General features: G+C 41.4%; 3 protein-coding genes across 4 annotated transcripts in view; 2 read left to right on the plus strand and 1 right to left on the minus strand.

The window, feature by feature from the left end:
• The window catches only part of LOC111978278 (uncharacterized), a 30,820-nt gene extending 21,341 nt beyond the window's left edge, over window positions 1–9,479 (plus strand). The window contains exons 3-6 of the mRNA XM_070448293.1: window positions 7,369–7,536; window positions 7,740–7,919; window positions 8,192–8,337; window positions 8,518–9,479. Coding sequence (XP_070304394.1) covers window positions 7,369–7,536; window positions 7,740–7,919; window positions 8,192–8,337; window positions 8,518–9,268 — 1,245 coding nt within the window. The 3' untranslated portion in view covers window positions 9,269–9,479. The remainder of the gene's footprint in view (window positions 1–7,368; window positions 7,537–7,739; window positions 7,920–8,191; window positions 8,338–8,517) is intronic.
• A 668-nt stretch (window positions 9,480–10,147) lies between these two features.
• On the plus strand, window positions 10,148–19,450 carry LOC111978564 (uncharacterized). Its single transcript, XM_024008678.2, has 4 exons — window positions 10,148–10,236; window positions 11,221–11,288; window positions 13,384–13,678; window positions 14,064–19,450. Exons 2-4 carry the CDS (start codon window positions 11,254–11,256, stop codon window positions 14,286–14,288), a joined length of 555 nt encoding a protein of 184 aa, XP_023864446.1. The 5' UTR covers window positions 10,148–10,236; window positions 11,221–11,253; the 3' UTR covers window positions 14,289–19,450.
• A 608-nt stretch (window positions 19,451–20,058) lies between these two features.
• Window positions 20,059–26,658, minus strand: part of mpp2b (MAGUK p55 scaffold protein 2b) — a 53,673-nt gene continuing 47,073 nt past the window's right edge. For both annotated transcript variants that reach the window (XM_024008821.2, XM_024008820.2), the window contains exons 7-13: window positions 26,448–26,579; window positions 26,217–26,319; window positions 24,491–24,559; window positions 24,115–24,276; window positions 23,068–23,270; window positions 22,530–22,658; window positions 20,059–22,104 (exon numbers count right to left, since the gene is read on the minus strand). In XM_024008821.2, coding sequence (XP_023864589.1) covers window positions 21,928–22,104; window positions 22,530–22,658; window positions 23,068–23,270; window positions 24,115–24,276; window positions 24,491–24,559; window positions 26,217–26,319; window positions 26,448–26,579 — 975 coding nt within the window. In that variant the 3' untranslated portion in view covers window positions 20,059–21,927. The remainder of the gene's footprint in view (window positions 22,105–22,529; window positions 22,659–23,067; window positions 23,271–24,114; window positions 24,277–24,490; window positions 24,560–26,216; window positions 26,320–26,447; window positions 26,580–26,658) is intronic.

Raw genomic sequence — 26,658 nt, forward strand, 5'->3', positions numbered from 1 at the left:
TCAATAGGCGAATATCACAGCCAATCACAACACTGGTGGGTAAGTAATACTGTGAAACTTTAATTTACTATTACTGCAGATAGAGCCTCCCGGGTGGCGCAGTGGTCTAGGGCACTGCATCGCAGCGCTAGCTGTGCCACCAGAGACTCTGGGTTCGCGCCCAGGCTCTGTCGCAGGCGCTCGCGACCGGGAGGTCCGTGTGGCGACGCACAATTGGCCTAGCGTCGTCTGGGTTAGGGAGGGTTTGGCCGGTAGGGATATCTTTGTCTCATCGCGACTCCTGTGGCGAGCCGGGCGCAGTGCACGCTAACCAAGGTCGCCAGGTGCACGGTGTTTCCTCCAACACATTGKTGCGGCTGGCTTCCAGGTTGGATGCGCGCTGTGTTAAGAAGCAGTGCAGCTAGGTTGGGTTGTSTTTCGGAGGACCCATGGCTTTTGACCTTCGTCTCTCCCGAGCCCATACGGGAGTTGTAGCGATGAGACAAGATAGTAACTAGTAACAATTGGATACCATGAAATTGGGGAGAAAAAGGGGGTTAAAATTTAAAAAAAGATAGTAAAAACTTACTCCACTATTACTGGACATTTTCTGAAATTCCAATTCCAAAATAATTTTTTAAAATCCTATGTGTAGCACCTTTAAACTCAACATGGGAAAACAGCTATTTGTTTGTTGTTATAAGGGTACACACCCCAAGCTGATCAACAACAGTTCTTTTTTACTAAACTGAGTGGAGAAAAAGAAGCTTTGAGGTCTTGAGAAATCAGTACTGTAAATTTGAAGCTGATAATCCCAGCCAGTTCACCCCTGATACAAGCCAGTATTGGGCGTCCATCCATGTCTGAGGACGTCAGATGATCGTCGAGATGATGTGGAAACCGGCCACTAGGGGCAACAGTGAGCGTTATCTTTAAGTAGGTTTCAAYGTGGGGTAGGGGATGGGGGAGTTCATACCTAAACTTAACCTTAARCACTTTAAAATGTTATGTTTGCAATAATTTAGAAATTTKACATTTGAAAAACATGGATGAACGTCTAATTCTGGATAATCCATCAGAATTGGATCTAAGGTCAATGTTACTGGGGACAAAAAAACTGTCCTGGGCCAATAGTGTCAGACAGCAAGCTGGCTGTAATGATAGTGTCCGTTTACTACCGTCCATGCAAGGCAACCCCAGTCAATCCTTCCTCCAGACTCAGGACTATAATTGAATTGAGAAGCTGTAATGGAACTCTGTGAAGCGTGGCGAAGCCGTGATAGCCCTGGGCGTCCAATCACTACAAATAAAAGAGGCATAAGGTTATTGGATATGGATTGTGTGTGGGGGGGGGGTCCGAGAACCCAGTGTACATGGTTCACTCATCGACTCTGTTGTGGATTGTGTCTCGTTTCTCTGCCCATAGTGAGGCTATAGCAGGGATTGGAGTAAACAGAGATGTTGTCACTGTGTTTATGTCATGGTCCCCTACACTTTTTTCAATCAATTCGCTATCTTCATTGTTCCGGTGGATTGTGATCACACAAAGAAATTCTTTTCTGACAGTGTCATCTTAGAAAACATCCAAATACCATCGGTGTCTTTTGGTATGGTTATAGTATAGTAGTACCGTAGATGATAGAAAATAGAAGTGCAACTCACTTCAGTAAGGATACTGTGATCAATTCCTTAACAGAAGTTTCAGGCTCCCTGGCCCTCGTCATAAAATAATTATCAAATGTGTTGAGGAAGTTTAATCTCTTGGGGATATTTTGTGATGCACTTTGTTTGCATTTAAGGTTTAACCCAAATAAATGTCCATGGATGGCTGAATTTAGATGGAATGTACATGGCGTATAGGTTCKATAATGACTATACCCAATGAGTAATATTATATCCTAGCCTCTTGGCTGTAGAAGAAACACATGCATGGGACACTGCTGTGAAACAGATTCTGGAGAAAAAGAATTGGTTGCCTTGTGGTGGCTATGGMGTTACTCAACATAGCAATGTCTCGGTACTATTTAACTTCACTCTGGCCTCGATATAAGCCTAACAATTTTTGTCAAATCAAATGTGAAACTGCACCTTATTCACAAGCCAAGAGATGATCTTACCATAACACGTGGAACCTTTAGTAACACACAGAACTACTGTATGCGATCTTAAAAGCAATCTTTCTTAACGTGGCAGCTAGAAAGTGCTTCGTCATAGCAAAGTAATCAGTGTTCAGCGTAATCATAAAACAGGGCATTAATGGTTCCTAAAGGCCCGCTCTGCACTCATCAAGCTCAGAGAGCTACTAATGTAATGACTGGAGGTCAATGGGAACACAATGAGGGGAACATTGAAGAGAGCAACCTTGAGGTCTCACTTCATTCTCCATGGTACATCAGTGTGGTCTCTCTATAGACTGTCCCAGGCATAACAACAAGGGCTTGGTATTATAATGAGTGTTTAAGCATTCATATTTCATCACAATTCATCATTCACAATATTAATAATTGCTTAATTTATTCTAAATGTAGTCAGTGTTATCGTATTGTAACAAGCTCTCTGTGGGTATCCATTGCAAGGCTTATTAAACGAAGCAKAAGAACAAACACTTGCTATGAAATAACAGACATTAGTCAATGTCAGACTGTGGGGRACGCCTAGTGCTGCACAAAACACTCCATTTGGAAGAAACGGGAGTATTCTTATACAAATGAATGCATCCTCAGGGAGATACTGCACAGTATGCAGCAAAGTATAGTTTTACTGCTTAATGTTGAACAAGGAAAAGGACCCTGACACTTTTCTTTGTATCTACCTCTCAATAGTCTGTCAGAGTGGAACTACAGGATATGAAACGTATAATATTTGTCTGCAAATCAATTGTAATTCTCTTTGAACAATGATCGGAGACTTCATTATTATTATTGTTCACAATTTTTCTCAGCTAAAACCCCATTCAATGAGCTAAACAATCTGTAGTTCATTTCATCGCCAAAGATGTACACTGAGTATACCAAACATTAGGAACACCTTCCTAATATTAAGTTGCACCCGCCCCCTCCTTTCGCCCTCAGAACAGCCTCAATTCGTCAGGGCATGGACTCTACAAGGTGTCGAAAGCTGGCACACATACACAATCCATGTCTCAAGGCTTAAAAATCATTCTTTAACCTGTCTCCTCCCCTTCACCTACACTGATTGAAATGGATTTAACAAGTGACATCAATAAGGGATCCTAGCTTTCACCTGGATTCACCTGATCAGTCTATGGCATGGAAATAGTTACATTTTTGTATACTCAGTGTATATGAGTAGGGCTGTGGCGGTCACTAAATTTTGTTAGCCGGTTTATTGTCAAGCAAATAACTGTCGGTCTCATGGTATTTGACCGTTAATGAACATAAACAYATTTAGCATCTCCTCGCTTCCAAACATAGCCTACAAACCACTGATGCAGACCTTTGGAACATCTTTTTTGCGAGGGCTGTACACATTTCATCAGTCTCTCATTCACAATTTGACAAGCACTTGATATTGCCTCGAATTTGTGTGGCTGCAATGCACCCTAAAAAAATTAATGCCTTTTGCAGAGTGCTGCGTTGTGCCCTTCTACCTGAGTACACCTCTCACTCACATGGCGAGCGCCTCTCAGTCACATGGCTCTCCATCACATGATCGGGTCTTTCTAACAGGCTACAAGTGAAGACAGACAAATCGAGGACGCAACTGCGCTCGTCCTTATTCAATTCCGTGGTGCATATTGGAGATATTAGAAGAACTGTCCACATGTATTTTTCGTCAGCCAACAAGTTAAGTATGCCTAACAAACAGCAAAAGCACTAGCCTATGTCAATCTACTATCCCCCATAGTACAAAAGTTGACCTATTCTGTGCGAGAAATAAATATTCCTAACATAGTCTGGGACAGTTGTGGGATGCGATAGATCCCAAATTAATACAACCACCAGCATAAAAAAAACATGGATTAAAAAATAAATAAAAATTAACCCTTTTTTCTCCCCAATTTCATGGTGTCCAATTGGTAGTTAGTCTTCTCTCATCGCTGCAACTCCAGACTCAGGAGAGGCGAAGCTCAAGAGCCGTGCGTCCTCCGAAACACAACCCAACCAAGCCACACTGCTTCTTGACACAATGCCCGCTTAACCCAGAAGCCAGCCACACCAATGTGTCAGAGGAAATGCTGTACACCTGGCTACCGTGTCAGCGTGCACTGCGCCCGGGCCCGCCACAGGAGTCGCTAGAGCGATGGGACAAGGACATCCCTGCCGGCCAAACCCTCCCCTAACCCGGACGACACTGGGCCAATTGTGCGCCGCCCCATGGGTCTCCCGGTCACGGCCAGCTGCGACAGAGCCTGGACTCGAACCAGGACCTCTAGTGGCACAGCTAGCACTGTGATGCAGTGCCTTAGACCACTGCGCCACTCGAGAGGCTCCCAAAAACGTTTTTACGCAATGTGGCTGGCACAACAGATCAGAACGTTTAGCTTAAAATGTTGATAAACTATTAGGCTATTTCTTCACGTTATAAGCGCAGCAATGCGCACACGGCGTAGGCTATAAGCACAAATGTTCCATTAGCGGGAAAACACCATTATCAAAATTGACCTCAAATGTGATTATGCATGTAATGCTTTTATTATAAAGGTGCATTTTTATGGTGAAAATTATCTTCCCCAAATTTGAAACTCTGCTTATGTATGTCAGGTTCTACCTCCCTTGTAAAGCGGAGTAAAGTGCTTAATTTTAAGAAATTATTTTTAGTAACTTTAGTTAGATACAAACCTTATCAAAACATATAGGCCTATGGGCTAGCCTATAGGCTAGCCTATAGGTGTGCGACTATGATTCGAGTTGCCAACAAAAAAAAACATTGTCTCTTGCCTTACGCTGGGCATCATTCACAAGTTGTAATATATAATTCACAAGTGATAGGCTAATATTGTCACCCATCAGACTAATTCTTGATTTAATCTTGTCTTTACATATACTAAATAATATATGTGTGAAATTTGTTTTGATTGACAATGGACCATTATCATGCACCTATCTCGATAGCGAATGGAGGACCGCTTTTCCCTTGGTTCATTTTCATGCCAGCCAGATAGGCTATACTCCTGTGGTAAAGATAAGCAATGTGCTTAATATTAGGAAAGTTGATAAATAAATATAGTAGGCCTAGCCTATAGAAAGCTGATGGGCTCCTCCTATTTTTAATAGAGGCCATCATTCTGTTTTCTCGCTCAGTTGTATAGCCTACAGAAATGTTGCGCAACATGAGCTCATGGGCTCTCATTAAGTGTTTGATTAGAGTTTCGATCACATTTGCATTGATGTCAGAGTGATTAGAGGGACAATAGTGCTGAATACCAGGCAGTTAGCAATTTTGGTAGGCTACTAATGACCATCAGCAGCATCACCATAACTAAACGGTCACATGGAATTTGACTGCCTTCATGACTCGTGACCGCCGGTTTGGCAATAATATGRTCAGCCCTCTATATGAGCCATAAACAATGTGGTGTGGACAAGATACCTGACGCACCGACAAGCAATCATAGCAGCGTCAGAACATTATCAGTGACATTGTACAGGGGCGGACTGGGCTTAAAATGGGCCTGCTCATCTGGCATATACCCAAAATGCCAGATGGCCAGTCTGCCCCTAGACATTGATACATGGCAGCACTTCACTTATTAATTGACTTCATTCAATGTGGATCAAAGGCTGTATAGTCTTTACAATCTTCGCGGCAGGCTCTTTTGTTAGGAGCCTATCAATGGATCATGGCAAGAAGTAAAGTAACTTACAATGCAGCAAATATACGGATGGATGCATGATTTGGATGGATGTTTTTTATAAAAAAACATATTTGACATATTATCATAATTTTATGCCATTATGGAGATAGAGTAGGGTATTGATTTCGATGGATATATAGATAGAGGTAGCCACATAGCCCAGACAGATAGGCAGGCAGGTAGGTAGGTAGGTAGGTAGCTAATGAGAAGGGACGTATTTGAACTGCTGAGGCCATTGTAGAAAATGCATTATGAGACTGACCTCTAGTGGAGGTTCAGTAGAGAAGCTTTATCCTGTTAATGTATTTATGGACCTTGCACTTTTCCTTTCATTGGGGTCTTTGAAATAAAGACTATGTTAGAAAAATAACCAAAAAGGCGAGCCTAAGCAATGTTGTTATTTAAATAAACGAAATCGATATTTGGGTGCTGACAATTAAAACGTAGGCCTATAAATTAAATAATTTCAATGTATAAAATCGTGATTATTCAAGTAGCCTAGCTTTAGGCTACCTTATTATATGATTATCAACCGTGCTAAATCGTATGGCTGGTTTTTACGTTTAGCCTGTAATATTAACACCGTAGCCTAGTTGGAGTCAAAACTCATACCTTGCGGTTGTTCCGCATTCAGCAGCAACTCCTTGCAGMAGCATGCCTCGCCTGTCACTTCACCTGGAGTGTATTCATAGTCGGATTCCGTTGCAAAACGTGTGGTCTATTGCAAAACGTTTTGCAACAGAAACCGTTTAGAGTTTACTCTAGGAACCAAAGTTAACCAAACAGAGCAAACTGAACGAACCAGTGAGGGACCTAACTGTATTTGTCTAATAGAAACGATCGTTTTCGTAGCAAAACGTTTTCCGTTTGGATTAAACGGTTTCCGTTAGAAACTTTTTTCAACGGAATCGGAGTAATGAATGCACCCTTTTMGTCTAGCTCGCTGGCGGGACGCTTTCGTTCGTCGTCCTCGACTATTGATATAAGAACACACCCACAGAGTTTGACACACCTTTACTTTGTAGTTAATTATTGCACATTCTTTCCGGACCGAACTAAGTCTAAAATGACGGAGCAAAAGAATTGTTCAGAACTTGCTACGCAAATATTAAAAGATGCTCCCGCGTCGAGAAAAGCGCTTATTGACAACTATAACAACCTTCACAAAGTGGCCGATTACTGTGAAAACAATTATTTAGGCCTACAGGTGAGTATTTTTTGACAATGATAACAGAATTAACTAACTGAATTATTCTAATAGGCTTAGTCCATTTATTTGTTTATTAAATATATTTTKGGGAAATTGTGAATTACTTTTACTTGCTTGCTGTGATCTTTCTGTCTTTGAAACAAAAACGGTACGATGCCTTCTTTATAACGTAGTTATAAAACATTTTAATTTAAAGCCTTAGGCCTACCCATTTTGAGAGAACATTGAGGCATATGAAAGGGCAAGTTATGCACTTTTCTGTTTATCATAGTATTCTGATTGTGTCGAAAAGTATAGGAACACTGTAAGTTTTGATATACCATACCTTTGCCAAGAAAATAATGCTTGAAACATGATTAAGGATGAGGACACATGGAGGGGTTTGGAGGAGACCAAGGCTTTGACCACTCAGGCTTTGGCCAGTGTGGCCTACCAGATCAACAGCCTAGCCACTTCTGTCCTGAGACTGCTGGACACCCAGGCCATGCAGCTGAAAGACATGGAGAACTCCCTCAACCTCCTCTCTCTGGTGAGAAACACTGCCGCTTTATGGGTCAGTTAGCTCATGAGGCTACACTACAGTATGGGGCTTTTGCTCAATAGATGAAGTACAGTACAGTATTGCGTCACATGGCACCCTATTCCATATATAGTGCACTACCTCACTATATAGGTAACAGGGTGCCATTTGGGACCTAAACTCAGTGTTGTAATACCTGTGATATCTCCCAGGCTGTAGCTATCCATCAGGAGAAGGTGTCTCGGAGAGAGATGGGAATTTTCACCACAGTAACGAAGTTGGCTTGCGCCAAATTAATGAGCCCTCCCAAAGCTGGCCGTGAGCCCGAGGGTTGCTACATCAGAAGACCCATATCCTTCACCGAACTGGACACACTGGGCCACAGCTTTAACGTGAGGACAGCTGGGAGAATGTTTCCCTCATGGATACGTTTATCCCATTAGACTTAGCATTGTTTTTCTGTTTTTCTGTAATATGATATTTATTGACTGTTCATAGATAGTAAATAGCAGTCAACATTATTGTAATTACAATTACTAGCACTTAGTTACTTATTAGCACCTACTTTGTAATTCAATCCCGCCAGAGCAATGTTATTGGGCCATCTAGACTTTAGAGCAGTAATATGGTTGTGGTGTTTTTCTCAATTTATTGTCTTCCCCAGCTCAATGAGTTGCAGCCTCGGAAAAGAACAGTGACCACAGAGAGCGTGCGGAGTACAGGGAGCTGTGGCCCTGTGGAGTGTCCCGTTGCTCCTGCTACCCAGCCTGGGGAACCCTCCTCAGCCAGTGTCAATAAGGATTTCTATAGGTAAGAACAGCGCTAGTTAGGGTGGTGATGGGATAGGACCAATTAGCATACTGTAGTTAAGCTCATCATGAAATCATGCCCTTAAAACCAGTACCATCTGTTAGTATTACATGGCTTTAACTGTCTCAAAGATAAAGTGATACATTCATTGAATGGAACCTTCTCATTCTACCCTCCCAGGTCCAATCTTGGCATTAATGTGGCCCTACCATCGGTGCCCACCTTGCCAGTCTCCTCAAACCTCACCCAAAACTGCCCACAACCCCCTCCTGGATCCACGTTTGACTCCAACATCCCACCTCCTCCTCCACCACCTGGCTCCATGGGCACTGGTCCTCCTCCTACACCCTCCATGACCTCATCAAATAACCTCCCTCCTCCTACACCGAATGCATCCCCTAATGTTCCCTCTCCGCCACCCCCTCCTCCACCTCCTGCCAGCTCATCAAATAGCTTCCCCCCTCCTCCTCCTCCTCCACCTGGTTCAATGGGTAATGCTCCACCTCCTCCGCCACCTCCACCTCTCCCCAGCTCATCAAATAGCTTACTCCCTCCTCCACCTCCACATGGTTCAATGGGTAATACTCCTCCTCATCYTCCTCCCAGCTCATCAAATAGCTTCCTCCCTCCTCCTCCTCCTCCTCCTCCACCTGGTTCAATGGGTAATGTTCCACCTCCTCCGCCACCTCCACCTCCTCCCAGCTCATCAAATAGCTTCCCCCCTCCTCCACCTCCACCTCCACCTGGTTCAATGGGTAATGCTCCTCCTCATCCTCCACCTCCTCCCAGCTCATCAAATAGCTTCCCCCCTCCTCCTCCACCTGGTTCAATGGGTAATGCTCCTCCTCCTCCACCACCTCCTCCTCCTCTCCCTGGTACCTCCACTAAGGTGCCCCCACCTCCTCCACCACCCCCACCTCCTCTTCCATAACTTATATTGTTACGTGTCTTCCCTATCTACCTTCTGCTATGTAGGGATTACATGGCACAGCAATGAATTGAACTGAATATGGTATGTAGCATGAATGCAGTGTGTGATCATGATTGAGTTTTTATGAATATGTGTTAAACAAATGTGATTTATTTCAATTTGAAAGTATATTGATGACAGGATTCTGCATTAAAGGAAGTTTTTAAATCTATATTTTGCTTTGTTGTGTTTTGCAGAAGCTACCTCTATGTCCACCAGTGTTATGTTATGGTTCTCCATTCAGTTATACAGTTAATCAGCCATTCAATTATACAGTTATTCCGTTTTACAGTTATATACTTACTCTGTTATGCATTTGACAACGCCACACCACTACGAAGACCATACAACACAAACAGATCTGGGACCAGGCTACTATAGCCTACATATCTCTCACAAAATCCCTCCAAAAGTGCACATTCCTACCAATGTAAAGCAGCTGTGGGTCTCACTCATCCAAACTACCCCGACGTGTTCCAACAATGCCCAGACTGCATTCCTCAGTGACATGCCTTAACGTGGACCCCTTGTTTTTCTCATTAGCCTTATATTCTTCATTTCCCTCCCTCTAATAGTCTTACACATCTATATCATATCTCTTATACAGTATATTTATTAATATCTCCATTTGAGTCTCCATTCCATGTGCCTCAAAGTAATTGGCTGATGTAGGCTGTGTCACAAATAGCACCCTATTCCCTATATAGTGTGCACTAAATAGAGAATAGGGTGCTATTTGGGACGTTAGCGTGGCTTCAAAGTGTTGTGCGTCACTGATAGTACCTGACAGTAAACATGCTTAGGGTCTTTGAACAGGTCAATAAGGCTGTAAAAGTTTTCGTCTTTGCGTACTTCCTGTGACAGAGTATGAAAGAAACTCACAGGTCGACATACAGGTTGCTGTACATTCAGAGGTCTTGGTTGTTAAGGTAAGGTGCATTTTGAATACATCTATTAATACGAAATGCAGTAACAATGTAGTAATCATTGGTGACAGGATATTGTATGACTGTTGTCTTACTCCAAATCCAACTGATTTTCATTTAGACTTTGAAGTCTGAATGAAACATAAGTACATTAGTACATCATACAAGGTCCAAATTCATTCAACCCAGTTCAATTATTTTAACATGGTCATGGTTGGGTAGAGGGAGGCACCATAACAACTACGCCTCTCCCTCTTTCTAACAGTGTATAAAGCGTGCTTTTTAGCACCACTTTTCCATTGGATTGTAGCATGGTATTAAATGGTTGTTGACAGGGGCTTTGTAATGATCACTCTTGTCATTGGGCATTTATGGACAAAAGGGTCAAAGGTTTATGCTCCAGTTTACTTGTTTTAATTTGTAAAATAGGTCAAACTTGTACAATTAAATGTAGCTTATTCGGTTGTCTGTGACTTCAGGGATATAAATCACTACTCCGATTCTGTTGCAAAACGTTTTGTTTGCTCTGTTAGCTTCCGATTGATTCTTAAACGGTAAAAAGTTTCCGTAATAAATACACCCCTGATCACATCTCTCTGCTGATCAGTGGTCAGTGGCCTGCTCAAAGTCTGCTCCGTTTGGCCTTTAGAACAAATGTAAAGGATGCAGACTTTAGATAGACTTGTGTAATTCTTACCTACATTTTATGTAATCTGGGGCACCTAGAAAATGAAATTACTTCTGAGAACGTACTATGTAAGTGGTTCTGAACCGGTCACAAAAAGGGGTTGAGATGGGTTATTTCTGGTTCATGAAGCTGAGTCWGACATTGAATAGTAACTGAACATGACCGATTGACTAGCGCTTACTGTTGATTCACATAGAGCTTTTGAAAGTTCTAATAATGATGAGGCTGCTGAATAGAAATGTAAGGAATTTCCATGAACTGTACCTTAGAATTCTCTTTTGTGTGTTCTCCACACGGAGACAGAGGCCTGTCACAACAACAGACTGCGCATCATGCAGAATGAAAGTTGGTTACTTGATATGATAAAGTAAGTCTTTCTCTTTTTCATATTTTTTTGTGATCTCCACCTCTACCAAATGGAAACAAACAYACTGATGTTCCAATTAACACACAGATGTGGATGTACTATATACTACACATTACAACAGTATGTGTGCAATAACATGAGGTTATATTTAAGCAATAAGGCACGAGGGGGTGTGGTATATGGCCAATATACCACGGCTAAGGGCTGTTCTTAGTGGCCATATACCACAAACCCCTGAGGTGCCTTTTTGCTATTATAAACGGATTACAAATGTTTTGTCCTACCAATGGTATACGGTCTGATATACCAAAGCTTTCAGCAAATCAGCATTCAGGTCTCAAACCACCCAGTTAATAATTTAAAAAAGTTTTTCACAATTCCTGACATTTAATCCTAGTATAAATTCCCTGTCTTAGGTCAGTTAGGATCACCACTTTATTTTAAGAATGTGAAATGTCAGAATAACAGTAGAGAGAATGATTTATTTCAGTTTTTATTTCTTTCATCACATTCCCAGTGGGTCAGAAGTTTACATACACTCAATTAGTATTTGGTAGCATTGCCTTTAAATTGCTTAATTTGGGTCAAACGTTTCAGGTAGCCTTCCACAAGCTAACCACAATAAGTTGGGTGAATGTTGGCCCATTCCTCCTGACAGAGCTGGTGTAACTGAGTCAGGTTTGTAGGCCTCCTTGCTCGCACATGCTTTTTCAGTCCTGCCCACAAATTTTCTATAGGATTGCGGTCAGGGCTTTGTGATGGCCACTCCAATACCTTGACTTTGTTGTCCTTAAGCCATTTTGCCACAACTTTGGAAGTATGCTTGGGGTCAATATCCATTTGGAAGACCCATTTGTGACCAAGCTTTAACTTCCTGATTGATGTCTTGAGCTTCAATATATCCACATAATTTTCCTCCCCGTGATGCCATCTATTTTGAAGTGCACCAGTCCCTCCTGCAGCAAAGCACCCCGACAACATGATGCTGCCACCCCCGTAATTCACGGTTGGGATGGTGTTCTTCGGCTTGCAAGCATCCCCCTTTTTCCTCCAAACATAACGATGGGCATTATGGCCAAACAGTTCTATATTTGTTTCATCAGACCAGGGGACATTTCTCCAGAAAGTACGATCTTTGTCCTCATGTGCAGTTGCAACTGTAGTCTGGCTTTTTTATGGTGGTTTTGGAGCAGTGGCTTCTTCCTTGCTGAGCGGCCTTTCAGGTTATGTCGATATAGGACTCGTTTTACTGTGGGTATAGATACTTTTGTTCCTGTTTCCTCCAGCATCTTCACAAGGTCCTTTGCTGTTGTTCTGGGATTGATTTGCACTTTTCGCACCAAATTAAGTTAATCTCTAGGAGACAGAACGCGTCTCCTTCTTGAGCGGTATGACGGCTGCGTGGTCCCATGGTGTTTAAACTTGTGTACTATTGTTTGTACAAATGAACGTGGTACCTTCAGGCATTTGGAAATTGCTCCCAAGGATGAACCAGACTTGTGGTGGTCTACAATTTTCTTTCTGAGGTCTTGGCTGATTTCTTTTGATTTTCACATGATGTCAAGCAAAGAGGCACTGAGTTTGAAGGTAGACCTTGAAATACATCCACAGGTACACCTCCAATTGACTCAAATTATGTCAATTAGCCTATCAGACGCTTCTAAAGCCATGACATCATTTTCTGGAATTTTCCAAGCTGTTTAAAAGCACAGTCAACTTAGTGTATGTAAACTTCTGACCCACTGGAATTGTGAGACAGTGAATTATAAGTGAAATAATCTGTCTTTAAACAATTGTTGGAAAAATTATTTGTGTCATGCGCAAAGTAGATGTCCTAACCGACTAAGTTATTTGTGGAGTGGTTGAAAAACGACTTTTAATGACTCCAACCTAACTGTATTTAAACTTCCGACTTCAACTGTACAGTACAGAGAATAGTTTTACAAAGATGTCCAAGAGCAAAACTAAGTGGCAATCCTTGTCACTTCCATGGTCATCAGTCATCATCAAACCTAAGTGTAATATATACTGTAGTTCTGGCTGTAGTAGACTGACTCCTGACTAAATCTTACATTCCTCAAACTACAATTCCCAGGTTCTTAATCACGCCTTTGATGTGCATAGCCCTGTACCTGCTGTGTTGCCGTAGAAAATGGCCATGCACTCAGGAAGAAGAGTCAGATGACTCCTCTATCTATGTCATCCCTATGCATGAAGAAGAGAGGACAGAAGGACGAAGAGAGGAGCCAAGTCCCCCCAGTAGACCTCCTCGGCCCTCAAGGGCCCCAACCCCTCCACCGTTACCCACGACTGTCTACAGACCTCCCTATAGAGAACTACCGCCGTATAGCTCAGTGGATCTCATCAACCCTGCACCGCCATACACTCCGGTACGACATCCCTCCACTGCTAGGTTGACCTCCTCAAACTGTCAACAGACATCTTGATTGTAAAGACTTTCAGCGGCTGTCAACACTTTCCCCCATTTTGTAATTTAGGGGGGAAACATCAGCTTTGCAAAACCAGACTGAATGCTGTGCTCACTATGTTTCACTTGAATCAGGCTAGAAAAAAGAACTTGCTTTTAAAAACACGGGCAGTGCAATCTTCTAAGCAGTCTAGTGACCGAACTACTAGAAACATTTTAAGTGATCTACTGAGTTTTTAAGTGATCTACTCCTCTTGAAGAAACAGAAACTACACACAGACAGAGGTATCAGTGACTATAACCTTTCAACTTGGCACTAACATGAACCTGACTCCTCTCCATTGCAGTTTGACCCAAAGGACCCAGAGGACGTTCCACCTTCCTACCGAGCGGTGATAGAGGACATACCACCCGTCTACTCAGCAGTGGTGGTGTCAGATGACCTTCCATCTGTCTGGTATCCGCCACTGCCCCCAGTCTCACCCCCTTACTCCCAAGTCCAGGTTACGTCCAACTCCCGTTACCAAGACCCTAACATGGATGCGACTTGCACAATTGAGAATTCCATTTAATCCCACAGCACTTCTGCTACAGCCTAGTCCCAGATTTGTTAGTGCTGTCTTGCCAACACCTATAGGCAGCACAAATAGATCTGGGACCAGGCTATGTCTGCTATTCCCTTGCACCTCCATGGGGTTCATATAGAGCTCTGAACATACATATTCAGTCCGTCCAAAGAACAATGCTGATTAATCTACGTTTTTGAGGAAAGTTTGGATTTATGTGATACAGGTAGGGCCTAGAGTTGTTCCCGGTTAGTGAAAACTCAGGGCCTGAAATACTGTATAATGGAAAATCTTATTTAAATTGAACACTTTCGTCACTTACGTGACATTGTACTGTAAAGTATCTGGTTCGGCTTGTGTAGAGGACTGGGCCATCATGGAGTCATTGTTAATTTCGTCAACAAAAATAGTGAATAAAATAATCACCCAGGTGACTCTCTTGCTTCACCTTAACCAGTCAACACCACCAGCCTTCTAGTTAGCTGGAATACTCTTTGCTGGTTAAGAAATACAAGCTGCTTTACCAAATTAAAAACAATAACAGCATTGTGTTTAATAGTAAAACAACAGTCTAGCTATGTTTTTCTCTTCCTTGAGTAGGCTATAGAAAAGTAGGCCGTCTTTAAATTTGTAGTCTTGTTCGACCCTCCCACTTGTCCCACTGCATTTCATATACATGTTCTGTAGTCAAGTGTCCCTCTTTTCCTCAGAGAAAACGGCTTGATTTAAGCCCTTAAGGTACCATTTAAAAGACATGACCCATAATACCAGCGCTATGTTTTTTATATTTATATCGTGCATTGCCGGGCAGCATTTTACATTCATAAAGGATATCGCAGGCCATTCTAAAACTAGGTTACTTGCGGACCGGACCGTTATTTGTTTAGGCTACACCTTGTTCAGTCATGTTACCTCATTAGCTAGCTAAAGCTAACAACCTGGGGGAATGTTCAGCAGGACGCAACGTTTTGAAACGTTCAGATATAAATATGCTCTGTAGAACAAATATGCCTCTCTGACATGTTGAATAAGAAATAACGTAGGCTCTATTCTTGGAATTTCTATCTGCAACGTTCAAGAACGTTTTTCAACTGAACGTGGCCCTGGTAACATTACTAGTAGCCTACAGTGACTGGAAAGTATTCAGACCCCTTGACTTTTTCCAAATGTTGTTACTTTACAGCCTTATTCTAAAATGGATTAAATAAAAAATTATCCTCAGCAATCTACACACAATACCCTATAATGACAAAGTGAAAACAGGTTTTTAGAATTTTGGGMAAATTTATAAAAATAAAAAATACAAATTTACATAGGTATTCAGCAACGAAATTGAGGTCAGGTGCATCCTGTTTTCATTGATCATCCTTGAGATGTTTCTACAACGTCATTGGAGTCCACCGGGTAAATTCAACTGATTGGACACGATTTGGAAAGGCACACACCCGTCTATATAAGGTCCCAAAGTTGACAGTGCATGTCAGAGCAWAAACCAAGCCATGAGGTCGAAGGAATTGTCCGTAGAGCTCCGAGACAGAATTGTGTCAAGGCACAAATCTGGGGAAGGGTACAAAACATTTCTGCAGCATTGAAGGTCCCCAAGAACACAGTGGCCTCCAAGACATTTCCTAGAGCTAGCCGCCCGGCCAAACTGAGCAATCGGGGGAGAAGGGCATTGGTCAGGGAGGTGACCAAAAACCTGATGGTCACTCTGGCAGAGCTCTAGAGTTCCTTTGTGGAGATGGGAGAACCTTCCAGAAGGACAACCATCTCTGCAGCACTCCACCAATCAGGCCTTTATGGTAGAGTGGCCAGACGGAAGCCACTCCTTAGTAAAAGGCACATAACAGCCCGCTTGGAGTTTGCCAAAAAGCACCTAAAGACTCTCAGACCATGAAAAAACAAGATTCTCTGGTCTGATGAAACCAAGATTGCACTCTTTGGCCTGAATGTCAAGTGTCATGTCTGGAGGAGACCTGGCACCATCCCTACTGTGAAGCATGGTGGTGGCAACATCATGCTGTAGGGATGTTTTTCATTGCAGGGACTGGGAGACTAGTCAGGATCGAGGGAAAGATGAACGGAGCAAAGTACAGAGAGATCTTTGATGAAAACCTGCTCCAGAACGATCAAGACCTCAGCCTGGGGCAAAGGTTCACATTCCAACAGGACAACGACCCTAAGACAACGCAAGAGTGGCTTCGGGACGAGGCTCTGAATGTCCTTGAGTGGCCCAGCCAGAGCCGCTCCCCATCCAACCTGACAGAGCTTGAGAGAATCTGCAGAGTAGGAAGAAACCCCCCAAATACAGGTGTGCCAAGCTTGTAGAGTCATACCCAGCAGACTTGAGGCTGTAATCGCTGCCAAAGTTGCTTCAACAAAGTACTGAGTAAAGGGTCTGTGATATTTATTTTCTTTTATATACATTTGCTACAATTTCTAAAAACGTGTTTTTGATTTGTCATTATGGGGTATTGTGTGTAGATTGATGAAGGAAAAAACTATTTTATCAATTTTAGAACAATTTTAGAATAAATAACCTAACAAATTGTGGAAAAAGTCAAGGGGTTTGAATACTTCCCGAAGGCACTGTATATGCAACCATTTTGTGGCACAGAGAGAAAGCAAAAGGGATTATAAACAATTTATTGAAATTCTTCTTGCCACTACACAAAGTCTGACTGGGTAAATAACTATATTTTGAGTTAATGTGGACCCAGTGACTCAGACTTGAGCACTTGGACCAGGACTCAAGCACTGGGACTCTGACTTCAGCCATAGGGACTCATGACTTACTTATGACTTGGACTCGAGCACAGGGTACTTGGGACTTGATTCGGACTTGAGGTTTAGTGACTCAAATATATCACTGGGTGAAATAGTTATTAGCTCCCTTTCAAAATCATTAGCCCCTGTTCTACTTTTGGACATCAATGTGGCGTCTGTGAAACATTCATAACAATGGTAATGACGCGACCGAATGATGGCGGCGCAATCCATACTACTTTGCGGCACCATCTGGTGATTGAGTCTTTCTCTCATGTCTGTTTGTTTTGTATGTAATGTGTAATATCTATGTAGGCTGAATTAGGAATTTACATGGTCAGAGAATTCTAATACAATATAATTCTTATTTACAGTACCAGTCAAAAGTTTGGACACACCTACTCATTCAAGGATTTTTCTATATTTTTACTACATTGTAGAATAATAGGGAAGAAATCAAAATTATGAAATAACACATATGGAATTACGTAGTAACCAAAAAAGTGTTAAACAAATCAAAATATATGTTATATTTGAGATTCTTCAAAGTAGCCACCCTTTGCCTTGATGACAGCTTGCCCACTCTAGGCATTTTCTCAACTAGCTTCATGAGGAATGCTTTCCAACAGTTTTGAAGGAGTTCCCACATATGCTGAGCACTTGGTAGCTAATTTTCCTTCACTCTGTGGTCCAACTCATCCCAAACCGTCTCAATTGGGTTGAGGTCAGATGATTGTGGAGGCAAGGTCTTCTGATGTAGCACGCCATCACTCTCCTTCTTGGTCAAATAGCCCTTACACAGCCGGAGGTTTGTTTTGGGTCATTGTCCTGTTGACAAACAAATGATAGTCCCACTAAGCGCAAACCAAATTGGATGGCGTAACGCTGCAGAATGCTGTGGTTGCCATGCTGGCTATGTGTGCCTTGAAATCTAAATAAATCAGCAACAGTGTCACCAGCAAAGCACCATCACACCTCCCCCTCCATGCTTCACGGTGGGAACCACACATGCAGAGATTATCCATTCACAAAGACACGGTGGTTGGAACCAAAAATCTCACATTTAGACTCATCAGACCAAAGGACTGATTTCCACCGGTCTAATGTCCATTGCTCATGTGTCTTGGCCAAAGCAAGTCTCTTCTTCTTATTGGTGTCCTTTAGTAGTGGTTTCGTCGCAGCAATTTGACCATGAAGGCCTGATTCACACAGCCTCCTCAACAGTTGATTTTGAGATATGTCTGTTACTTGAACTCTGTGAAGCATTTATTTGGCCTGCAATCTGAGGTGCAGTTAATGAACTGTAACTGGGTCTTTCTTTCCTGTGGCAGTCCTCGTGAGAGCTAGTTTCATCATAGCGCTTGGTGGGTTTTGCGACTGCACTTGAAGAAACTTTCTTGAAGAAAGTTSTTGAAATCTTCCGGATTGACTGACCTTCATGTCTTAAAGTAATGATGAACTGTCCTTTCTCTTTGCTTATTTGAGCTGTTCTTGCCATAATATGGACTTGGTCTTTTACCATATAGTGCTATCTTCTGTATACCATCCCTACCTTGTCACAACACAATTGACCTACCTTGTCAATTCCACAAATTAACTTTTAACAAGGCACACCTGTTAATTGAAATGCGTTCCAGGTGACTACCTCATGAAGCTGGTTGAGAGAATGCCAACAGTGTGCAAAGCTGTCATCAAGACAAAGGGTGTCTACTTTCAAGAACCCCAAATATAAATATAATTTGTTTAACACTTTTTTTGGTTACGACATGATTTATTTCATAGTTTTGATGTCTTCACTATTATTCACAATGTAGAAAATAGTACAAATAAAGAAAAACCCTGGAATGAGAAGGTGTGTCCAAACTTTGACTGGTACTGTATGTTTGTCAAATTTTCTTCTGTTGGGAAGACAATAGGAGTTATGCAGAAAAATATGTCGATAGGACCATTTTTTGTACTATATGTTTGTCCACATGGAAATCAGTGATTTGTGTTTACTATAGGTTGAGGCAAATGTGATGTGACTACAATGTGACTATAATGAAAGGGCATTTGGTTGACAAAAAATGACCCAGTGTTTTCGTACATTTTGACAATAGACTAAATTAGATATTCAAATGACAAAAATGTGACTAAGACTTAAGGATATTTTAGTCAAAAATTACTAAGACTAGACCAAATCTAAAAAACGAGTGCCAAAATTAACACTGTATGGATGATTTTCTCTTTATCTTTTGGAAAGAGTTTATTGCGAAGGTATAACGCTGAATAAATGCACCTTTATATTTGTCATAATTTGACAAATAGTGCTGAAATAAATGATATTGTTTACATTAATGTACATTATTTTGATTTATGTCATTTCTATTAAAAACGAGAAGAAAAAAACGATGCAACACTTACTGTGCAACATCCTGTTTGTTTGTAATGCGGATAGAGCACTCAAGGAAGAAGCTGCAGCAAATCTAAAAACAAAATACATTCACTCCATATAGAAGTGAAGCACTGCCCCTTTTTTTTATTTTTTTATTTTTTATTTTTTAATTCTTATTTACAATGACGGCCTACCGGGGAACAGTGGGTTAACTGCCTTGTTCAGGGGCAGAACGAAAGATTTTGACAGATTTTTACTTCGTCAGCTCGGGACAGATTTTTACCTTGTCAACTCTCTTTCACTGTAAGGTCTACACCTGTTGTATTCGGCGCATGTGACAAATAACATTTTATTTGATTAGTGATGCCACCTAGAGATGGAGTGTGGATGTGTAGTGTCCCAAACCAGCCCCTCGCCCCTACCTACTCGCTCGGTGGGCCCCCCCTTGTACCTTCTTCACTGAAGAAACTCAAAAGGTGACTTCCAGAGTGGCAAGCAGATCAAATAAAGACATCAACTTTGGGACACACTGGGGACTTGAATGATGCAATTCATGTTCCATATTTAAATAATAAAACAAGCATGAAATTCAAACGAACATATCCCCCCTGTCCTTAAGCCACGAGGACGAGGCAATGTTCTACAAGATATTTCATCTTTAATATTTTTCTATGAACGTCAGAATTGCAATCTTGTGTAGCTGCCCCACTACCTCAGCACAGTAGTATAGTAACCCAGAGCACTAAAGTTTTCTTTATGTATGACCTTTGTTACAGTACAATATTTACGAAATTCTGAGATAAAATCACTGGAATTATACATACATTTTTTTTTAATCATAGGGAAAGGGATAACATACAGTAATCATGCTATAGCATGTGAAAAATAGATAACATTTCAACCTATAACTAGTGTACAGTAAATCCTTGGCCTCTGTACCATGTTAAGGCAAAGTAAGCATGTTGGAAGCCACTTGTTTTTTATATATACACTACCAGTCAAATGTTTGGACACACCTACTCATTCAAGGGTTTTTCTTTATTTGTACTATTTTCTACATTGTAGAATAATAGTGAAGACATACACACTATAAAATAACACATGGAATCATATAGTAACCAAAAAAGCGTTAAACAAATCCAAATATATTTTAGATTTTAGATTCTTCAAAGTAGCCACTTTGAATAAACTATTTCATCATTTTGATGTAGAAAATAATTACACAATGTAGAAAATAGTAAAAAAAAAAAAAAAAAAAACTTGGAATGAGTAGGTGTGTCCAAACTTTTGATTGGTACTGTATATATATATATAACCTGTATAATCAACATTGATAATAAACTAAATATGTCCATCAAAACAAACATTCTACTCAGAAAGAGTCAGACACTATAAGTGACAGACACTATAGTCCACATGAAGTAAAACGAACAAGTGTGCAGAGTAATCAAACAATTACAGTTTCAATCATCTAAAACATATCTTAGGGGCCTAAATTCACACTTAGCGATTGTGGTCACATCTGTGCTAAAAAGATCACCAGCTGAATATTTCCAACATCTCGCACATGAAACTAATTTTTAAAAAACACATATTTGATTTTTTTTTTAAACATGGTCGCAAAGAAATTTAAGATGACATTAAAATATTCAATTCTCAGAGTGAGAAAATAGAGCGTATTGACATGTATGCATTGTTGATTGCTGTGTGTATGTCTTTGTGTGAGTGGGTATGCATTCATGCGTGAATTTGTGTATTCGTCTCAGATCATGTATTGCTATGCTAGCTTTTTTTTCAACAAAGAGAACATAAATAAGAATAAGTACAGTAACATCAGGACAACTGTCAAATATTTACAATCGTACGCTCATATGACAAAATACACCGAATTTTATATAAAGAATAGTGTGACAGTTGGTACCTTTGTATTCTAAATCGGCCACGAAACGAAACATTCAATGTAAACATTGCACTACATAGTTTTTGTAAGATTTGGGAAGGCTAAACATTTTCAGGGAACTCCTGGTAGTATAACAATATCCATTATACTCCAAGACCGCCAGCACAGTATTTGCAAAATAAGCCTACTTCAACATATATAATATACTGCCACTCGTATCACTCACACACTACGCACTGTACCTCAAATCCCCTCTAAAGCCTCTTCAACAAATACCAATATATATTTGGTTATTCGTTTATTTTTTACATCTTTTTTTAACAAAAATTGCAGTTTGACATCATGTCTGCGGAGTATATAATTTGTGCAAAAGTCTACCATGAGGCAGACCTCTTGCACTGGAACATTGGGATTGGACCCTTACAACAGACCTCCAACCAATAGCGTCACAAGCTGTGGAGGGAAGCTCCAACCCTTTACAATTTACTCTCTCCTGATTGGTCCCTCTCTACCTGCGGCCTGTACCAACTCCTCAGGCCTTTGACGCCTATTCTGACCTCCTCATGATGACATCCTGACCTCTAGCTCTGACCTCTGACCGGCCTTTAGAAGACCCAGCTGACAGGAACCCACTGCTGCTCTAGGCCTAGTCTCTCCAGCGCCATCTTCAGGCCGCAGAAGGCCCCCTCTAGGCTGTCGTTGATGATGTTCAGGTCAAAGTAATGTCCGTAGGCCCGCTGGATCCTTTCACTCTCATCCACTGTCCTCTTCAGCTCTGAGTCCTGCATGGGAGAAACAACAGGGTGATGATAGTGGCTATCATGGACAACTATGACTTGTTTGCATATGAACAATTGGGCCCATTCAAAAAGCATCTCAGAGTAGACATGCTGATCTAGGATCAGATTCTCCCTGTCCATTACAATCTTATTACAATCTTATTGTGGTCTTAAAGGTCAAACTGATCCCATGGCATGACCGAGAAGGTAAGGGGATGATGGGATGATGTAAACACTGAGATTGGTTGTACACGGTCAGAAATGAATTGCCGTGAATGGGCATATTAAAGATTATGAATTGCTAGGGTTTATGCATTTTGAACATACCAGTCCTACATTTTACCATGTGTCTAACAACTATGTCTGCTAACAGTAACAGGACCAATGATGTAGCTGTGATACAACTATCCAGCCTGTCTGGGACTCACCGTTAACTGTTTGGTCATGACTCCGGCGTCTTTGGCAGACTTATTCATGGCTTTGAGGACCTCGTAATCTGGAGCCTCAATAAACACCACGTAGGGAAGGAACTCTGACGTCCGCAGAACCTTAAGTGCCTGTAGCGTGGAATGAAATCGTTGAAAAGTAGCTGTAACAATATATTATTATAAGCCGCTAATGACGTAACCAGCTAATCAAATTGGCCATGAATCACTTGAAAATGTGTCTCATTAATGGAATCCCCTCCTTCCGTTTCATCTCTGTAATTCAAACTCTCGCTTTGGTTAAACAATAAGAACATTATATCATAACCCTATTACTTTACTATGTGCCGAAGTTTGGCATAGTGGTAATGTAGCCAACAATCTAAAGATAAAACAATACAATATGAATGGGAGACAGAATTCAGCTCTCCTTTAAATAAAAAAAAGGTAAAGATCAACCTCTTCCCTGGACATTGATACCCCAAAAATGTATAGAGGATAATATTTGAATGAATAAAGATGCCCAGATGCTATAGTCTACCTGTGGGTTGACATCCAGGATGCAGATCTTGCCAGAGTCCACCACCTCATGGATAGAGTTGATCTTGGTGCCATAGAGGTTCCCGTCGTACTCGCCATGCTCCAGGAAGCGCCCGTTCTTAATGTCCAAATCCATCTCACTGCGAGTCATGAACGAGTACATCTGTCCATCCTTCTCATCCACCTTGGGTTTCCTCGAGGTAACTGTTGATCAGTGGTGGAAAAAGTACCCCATTTTCATACTTGAGTAAAAGTAAAGATACCTTAATAGAAAAAGTAAAAGTGAGTCACCCAATAAAATTCTACTTGAGTAAATGCCAAAAAGTATTTGGTTTTACATATACTTAAGTATCAAAAGTAAATGTAATTGCTAAAATATACTTAATTATCAAAAGTAAAAGTACAAATTTAAAAAAAAATCCTTATATTAAGTAAACCAGATGGCACAATTTTCTTATTTTTAAAATTGACGGATAGCCAGGGGTACACTGGCTATTGTTTACAACACTCAGGCATAATTTACAAAAAAATGCATTTGTGTTTTGTGAGTCCGCCAGATCAGAGGCTGTAGGGATGACGAGGAATGTTCTCTTGACAATTTTCGGTCCTGCTAAGCATTCAAAATGTTAAGAGTACTTTTGGGTGTCAGGGAAAATGTATGGAGTAAAAAGTACATTCTTTTCTTTAGGAATGTAGTGAAGTAAAAGTAAAAGTTGTCAAAAATATAAATAGTAAAGTACAGATACCCCCCAAAAAATACTTAAGTAGTACTTTAAAGTGTTTTTACTTAAATACTTTACACCACTGCTGGTGATAAATACAGATTGATGGTTGTTGTTTGGTCATGTACATTAAGGTATAGCAACCAAAAAATATAGTGTTGAACAACGCACTCATACAAATGTGTATACCGGATTTGTATTTTTTAAATTGTTTATGTTTTTTTGTATACTTTTCTATTCTATTCTGCATTGATTACAGAATACCAGAGTACATCTAAGTGTCAGTGTTTGTAGCTCTGTCAATGTTGAATGTTAGTACTACTCACAGGGGATGGTGGTCCCATAGCGCAAGGGGTCTGACACCAACAGTTTGTTCTTCAGACTACGGCGGCCCACTCCCTGTGCTCCAATCAGAACCAACGTCTTCCGACGGAACGGGGAAACCTTGGCCACCTCCTCGTAGATCCTCAGCTCGTGCCGATCAAACTCTGAACAGTCAACATATTCATATCAGATATCCGCATTACTAACGGTATTACTTTACCTAATCGAATTCATGCTGCACCTACACAATCTAGCATACTGCATTGATAACAGTTTACACTTTTGTCTAATAGTGTTTACAACAAGTAAAGACTACATTCGCAGTAGTTTCAAACATTGTTACGTTCACAAATGGTCATGTTGGTACAAAAAACGTACCTGCATTTTTGGTCGTTAGATACATCATCTTTTTTTTCTTCTTCCCGCCCATTCCAGAACAAAGAGGACCTGTGAAAAGCAACACACAAAATGTTCGGTCTTCATTCAGTACTTCTCAACCCACTTCAATTGAATCGTTATCAATTTAATGAACAGCGCCTGCCAGTCAGGGTCTGTTGCCTTTTACAGTGTTGCTGTTCTGAATCGTAAATCAAGTCTGCTGAGGGTGCAATAGGTAGCATGTACCACCAGAGGGCAGTACGCCTCTGCATTCTAGTAAGGATGACACTCCATTTTATTACAACAGTACAACTGGGAATCACTGTTACTGCCCAGTCGTCTCCTCAGTATTGGCCGGCAGGTGGGCTTTGAGGACGTTTGTTTGAAGCAGGGACAACAATGGGCATGACATAACCTTTTGATGTTTGTTTTATGAAAAGAAATACGACTTTGATATCGACACAGTGGATCAATATGTGCATTAAAAGAGCTGGCCCTTTGACAAGCTGGCCCTTTGACAATGATCACTTCTGCTTTTTAAATATGTCTCAATCACATTAAAATCCTAATCATATACTGCATGCTGGTTCCAATGGCTCAGTCTGTAGCGCCACTGTTGTGTGTTTGATTCATACATTCAATACAAGTAGCTTGGGATAGGCATTTTATATATAATTATATCATATACTGCATGAATACCCCCCACAAGTGTCCCATATGTGTCTACAACAGGCCCAAGAACAGTCTCAGCAGACTGGCACTTCCTCCAACTGAAGTTACATTTAAGTAGATCCTCTTATCCAGAGTGACTTGCATACATTTTCATACTTTTTTGTACTGGTCCCCCGTGGGAATTGAACCCACAACCCTGGCGTTGCAAGCACCACACGCTACCAACTGAGCCACAAGTGAAGTGAAGGGAAGCAGCTGCAGGCAAGGCTGCAGGCTGACTCACCACCCACCACATGTACTAGTGTGCTACAGACAGACAGAGGACACTACAGTATGAATGTGACCTGACCCCTCTGTTTAGAATGAGCTTAACGAGGAACAGATTGAATCAGCCCGCCTGTCTGAGTTATTCCCCTCTAAGCCTGCTGCTTATTGCTAGTCCCTCTTCACTGATGAAACAACCGTCTTGAAGGTTGACTGGGGGACAAGCAGGAGGCTAAAGCGTACATGTGCACAGTGCACACACAAAAGACCCAGAGCAACAAATCTTTCTTTTGTCTCCATTTATGTGTAACGGATGTGAAATGGCTAGCTAGTTAGCGGTGGTGCGAGCTAGCAGCCCTTCAGTCGGTTACGTCACTTGCTCTGAAACCTAGAAGTAGTGGTTCCCCTTGCTCTGCAAGGGCCGTGGATATTGTGGAGCGATGGGTAACGACGCTTCGTGGGTGACTGTTGTTGATTTGTGCAGAGGGTCCCTGGTTCGCGCGTGGGGACGGTCTAAGGTTATACTGTTACATATGCTTCACGGTTTTATTTTTGTGGACCATATTGTTGCGCGTTCAGACAATAATAAAGTATCATCACACCTTATCCCGTTTGAGTTTTTCATTGTCTTGTGTTATTTCCCTGACAGATGTCGAGGAGTAAACGTGTTCAACTTGTGAATTCAGAGCGTTATCTTTAGCGTGTAGAAGATGTCAAGCTACTTTGTGTCTTCCTGCCCTTATGGGTTATAATACGGTATAAGGAATGACGCATATATAATACACAACACCTGTTGTAACCAGCTCCAGATCTCTCTTGACAAAAGCCTTCCTCTTCTCCTCCAGGAGCTGGCTGGGGATGAGGCCTGCACTGCCCCCCTCCAGGTGACATGCCTGTGATGAAAAAAAATACATAAAGCTGTCCTATCACCATATTAAACAACGACACATTGAAAACTATTCGGGGATAAATGGGATAAAGTGAACGAATTAAGAGTGGTTGTCCATTAGAAGTGACTGACCTGCCACCAGTTGAGGTCCTCCTGGTTGAAGATCTGCAGGATGTCTCCACTGCTGAAGCCCAGGCCTGCCTCCTTACAGGGGATTAGGTTGTCATGGGACGGGTCGTACTCAAAGTGACACTTCACATAGGCCTGAGGGAGACGGAGAGGGAGCGCGGTGAACAGGTTAGCCGCTTGAGTAGAGGTGTTTGTATTTATTAAGGGTGCCCAT

This window comes from Salvelinus sp. IW2-2015, linkage group LG18, assembly GCF_002910315.2.
Source record: "Salvelinus sp. IW2-2015 linkage group LG18, ASM291031v2, whole genome shotgun sequence".
Classification (NCBI taxonomy): Eukaryota; Metazoa; Chordata; class Actinopteri; order Salmoniformes; family Salmonidae; genus Salvelinus; species Salvelinus sp. IW2-2015.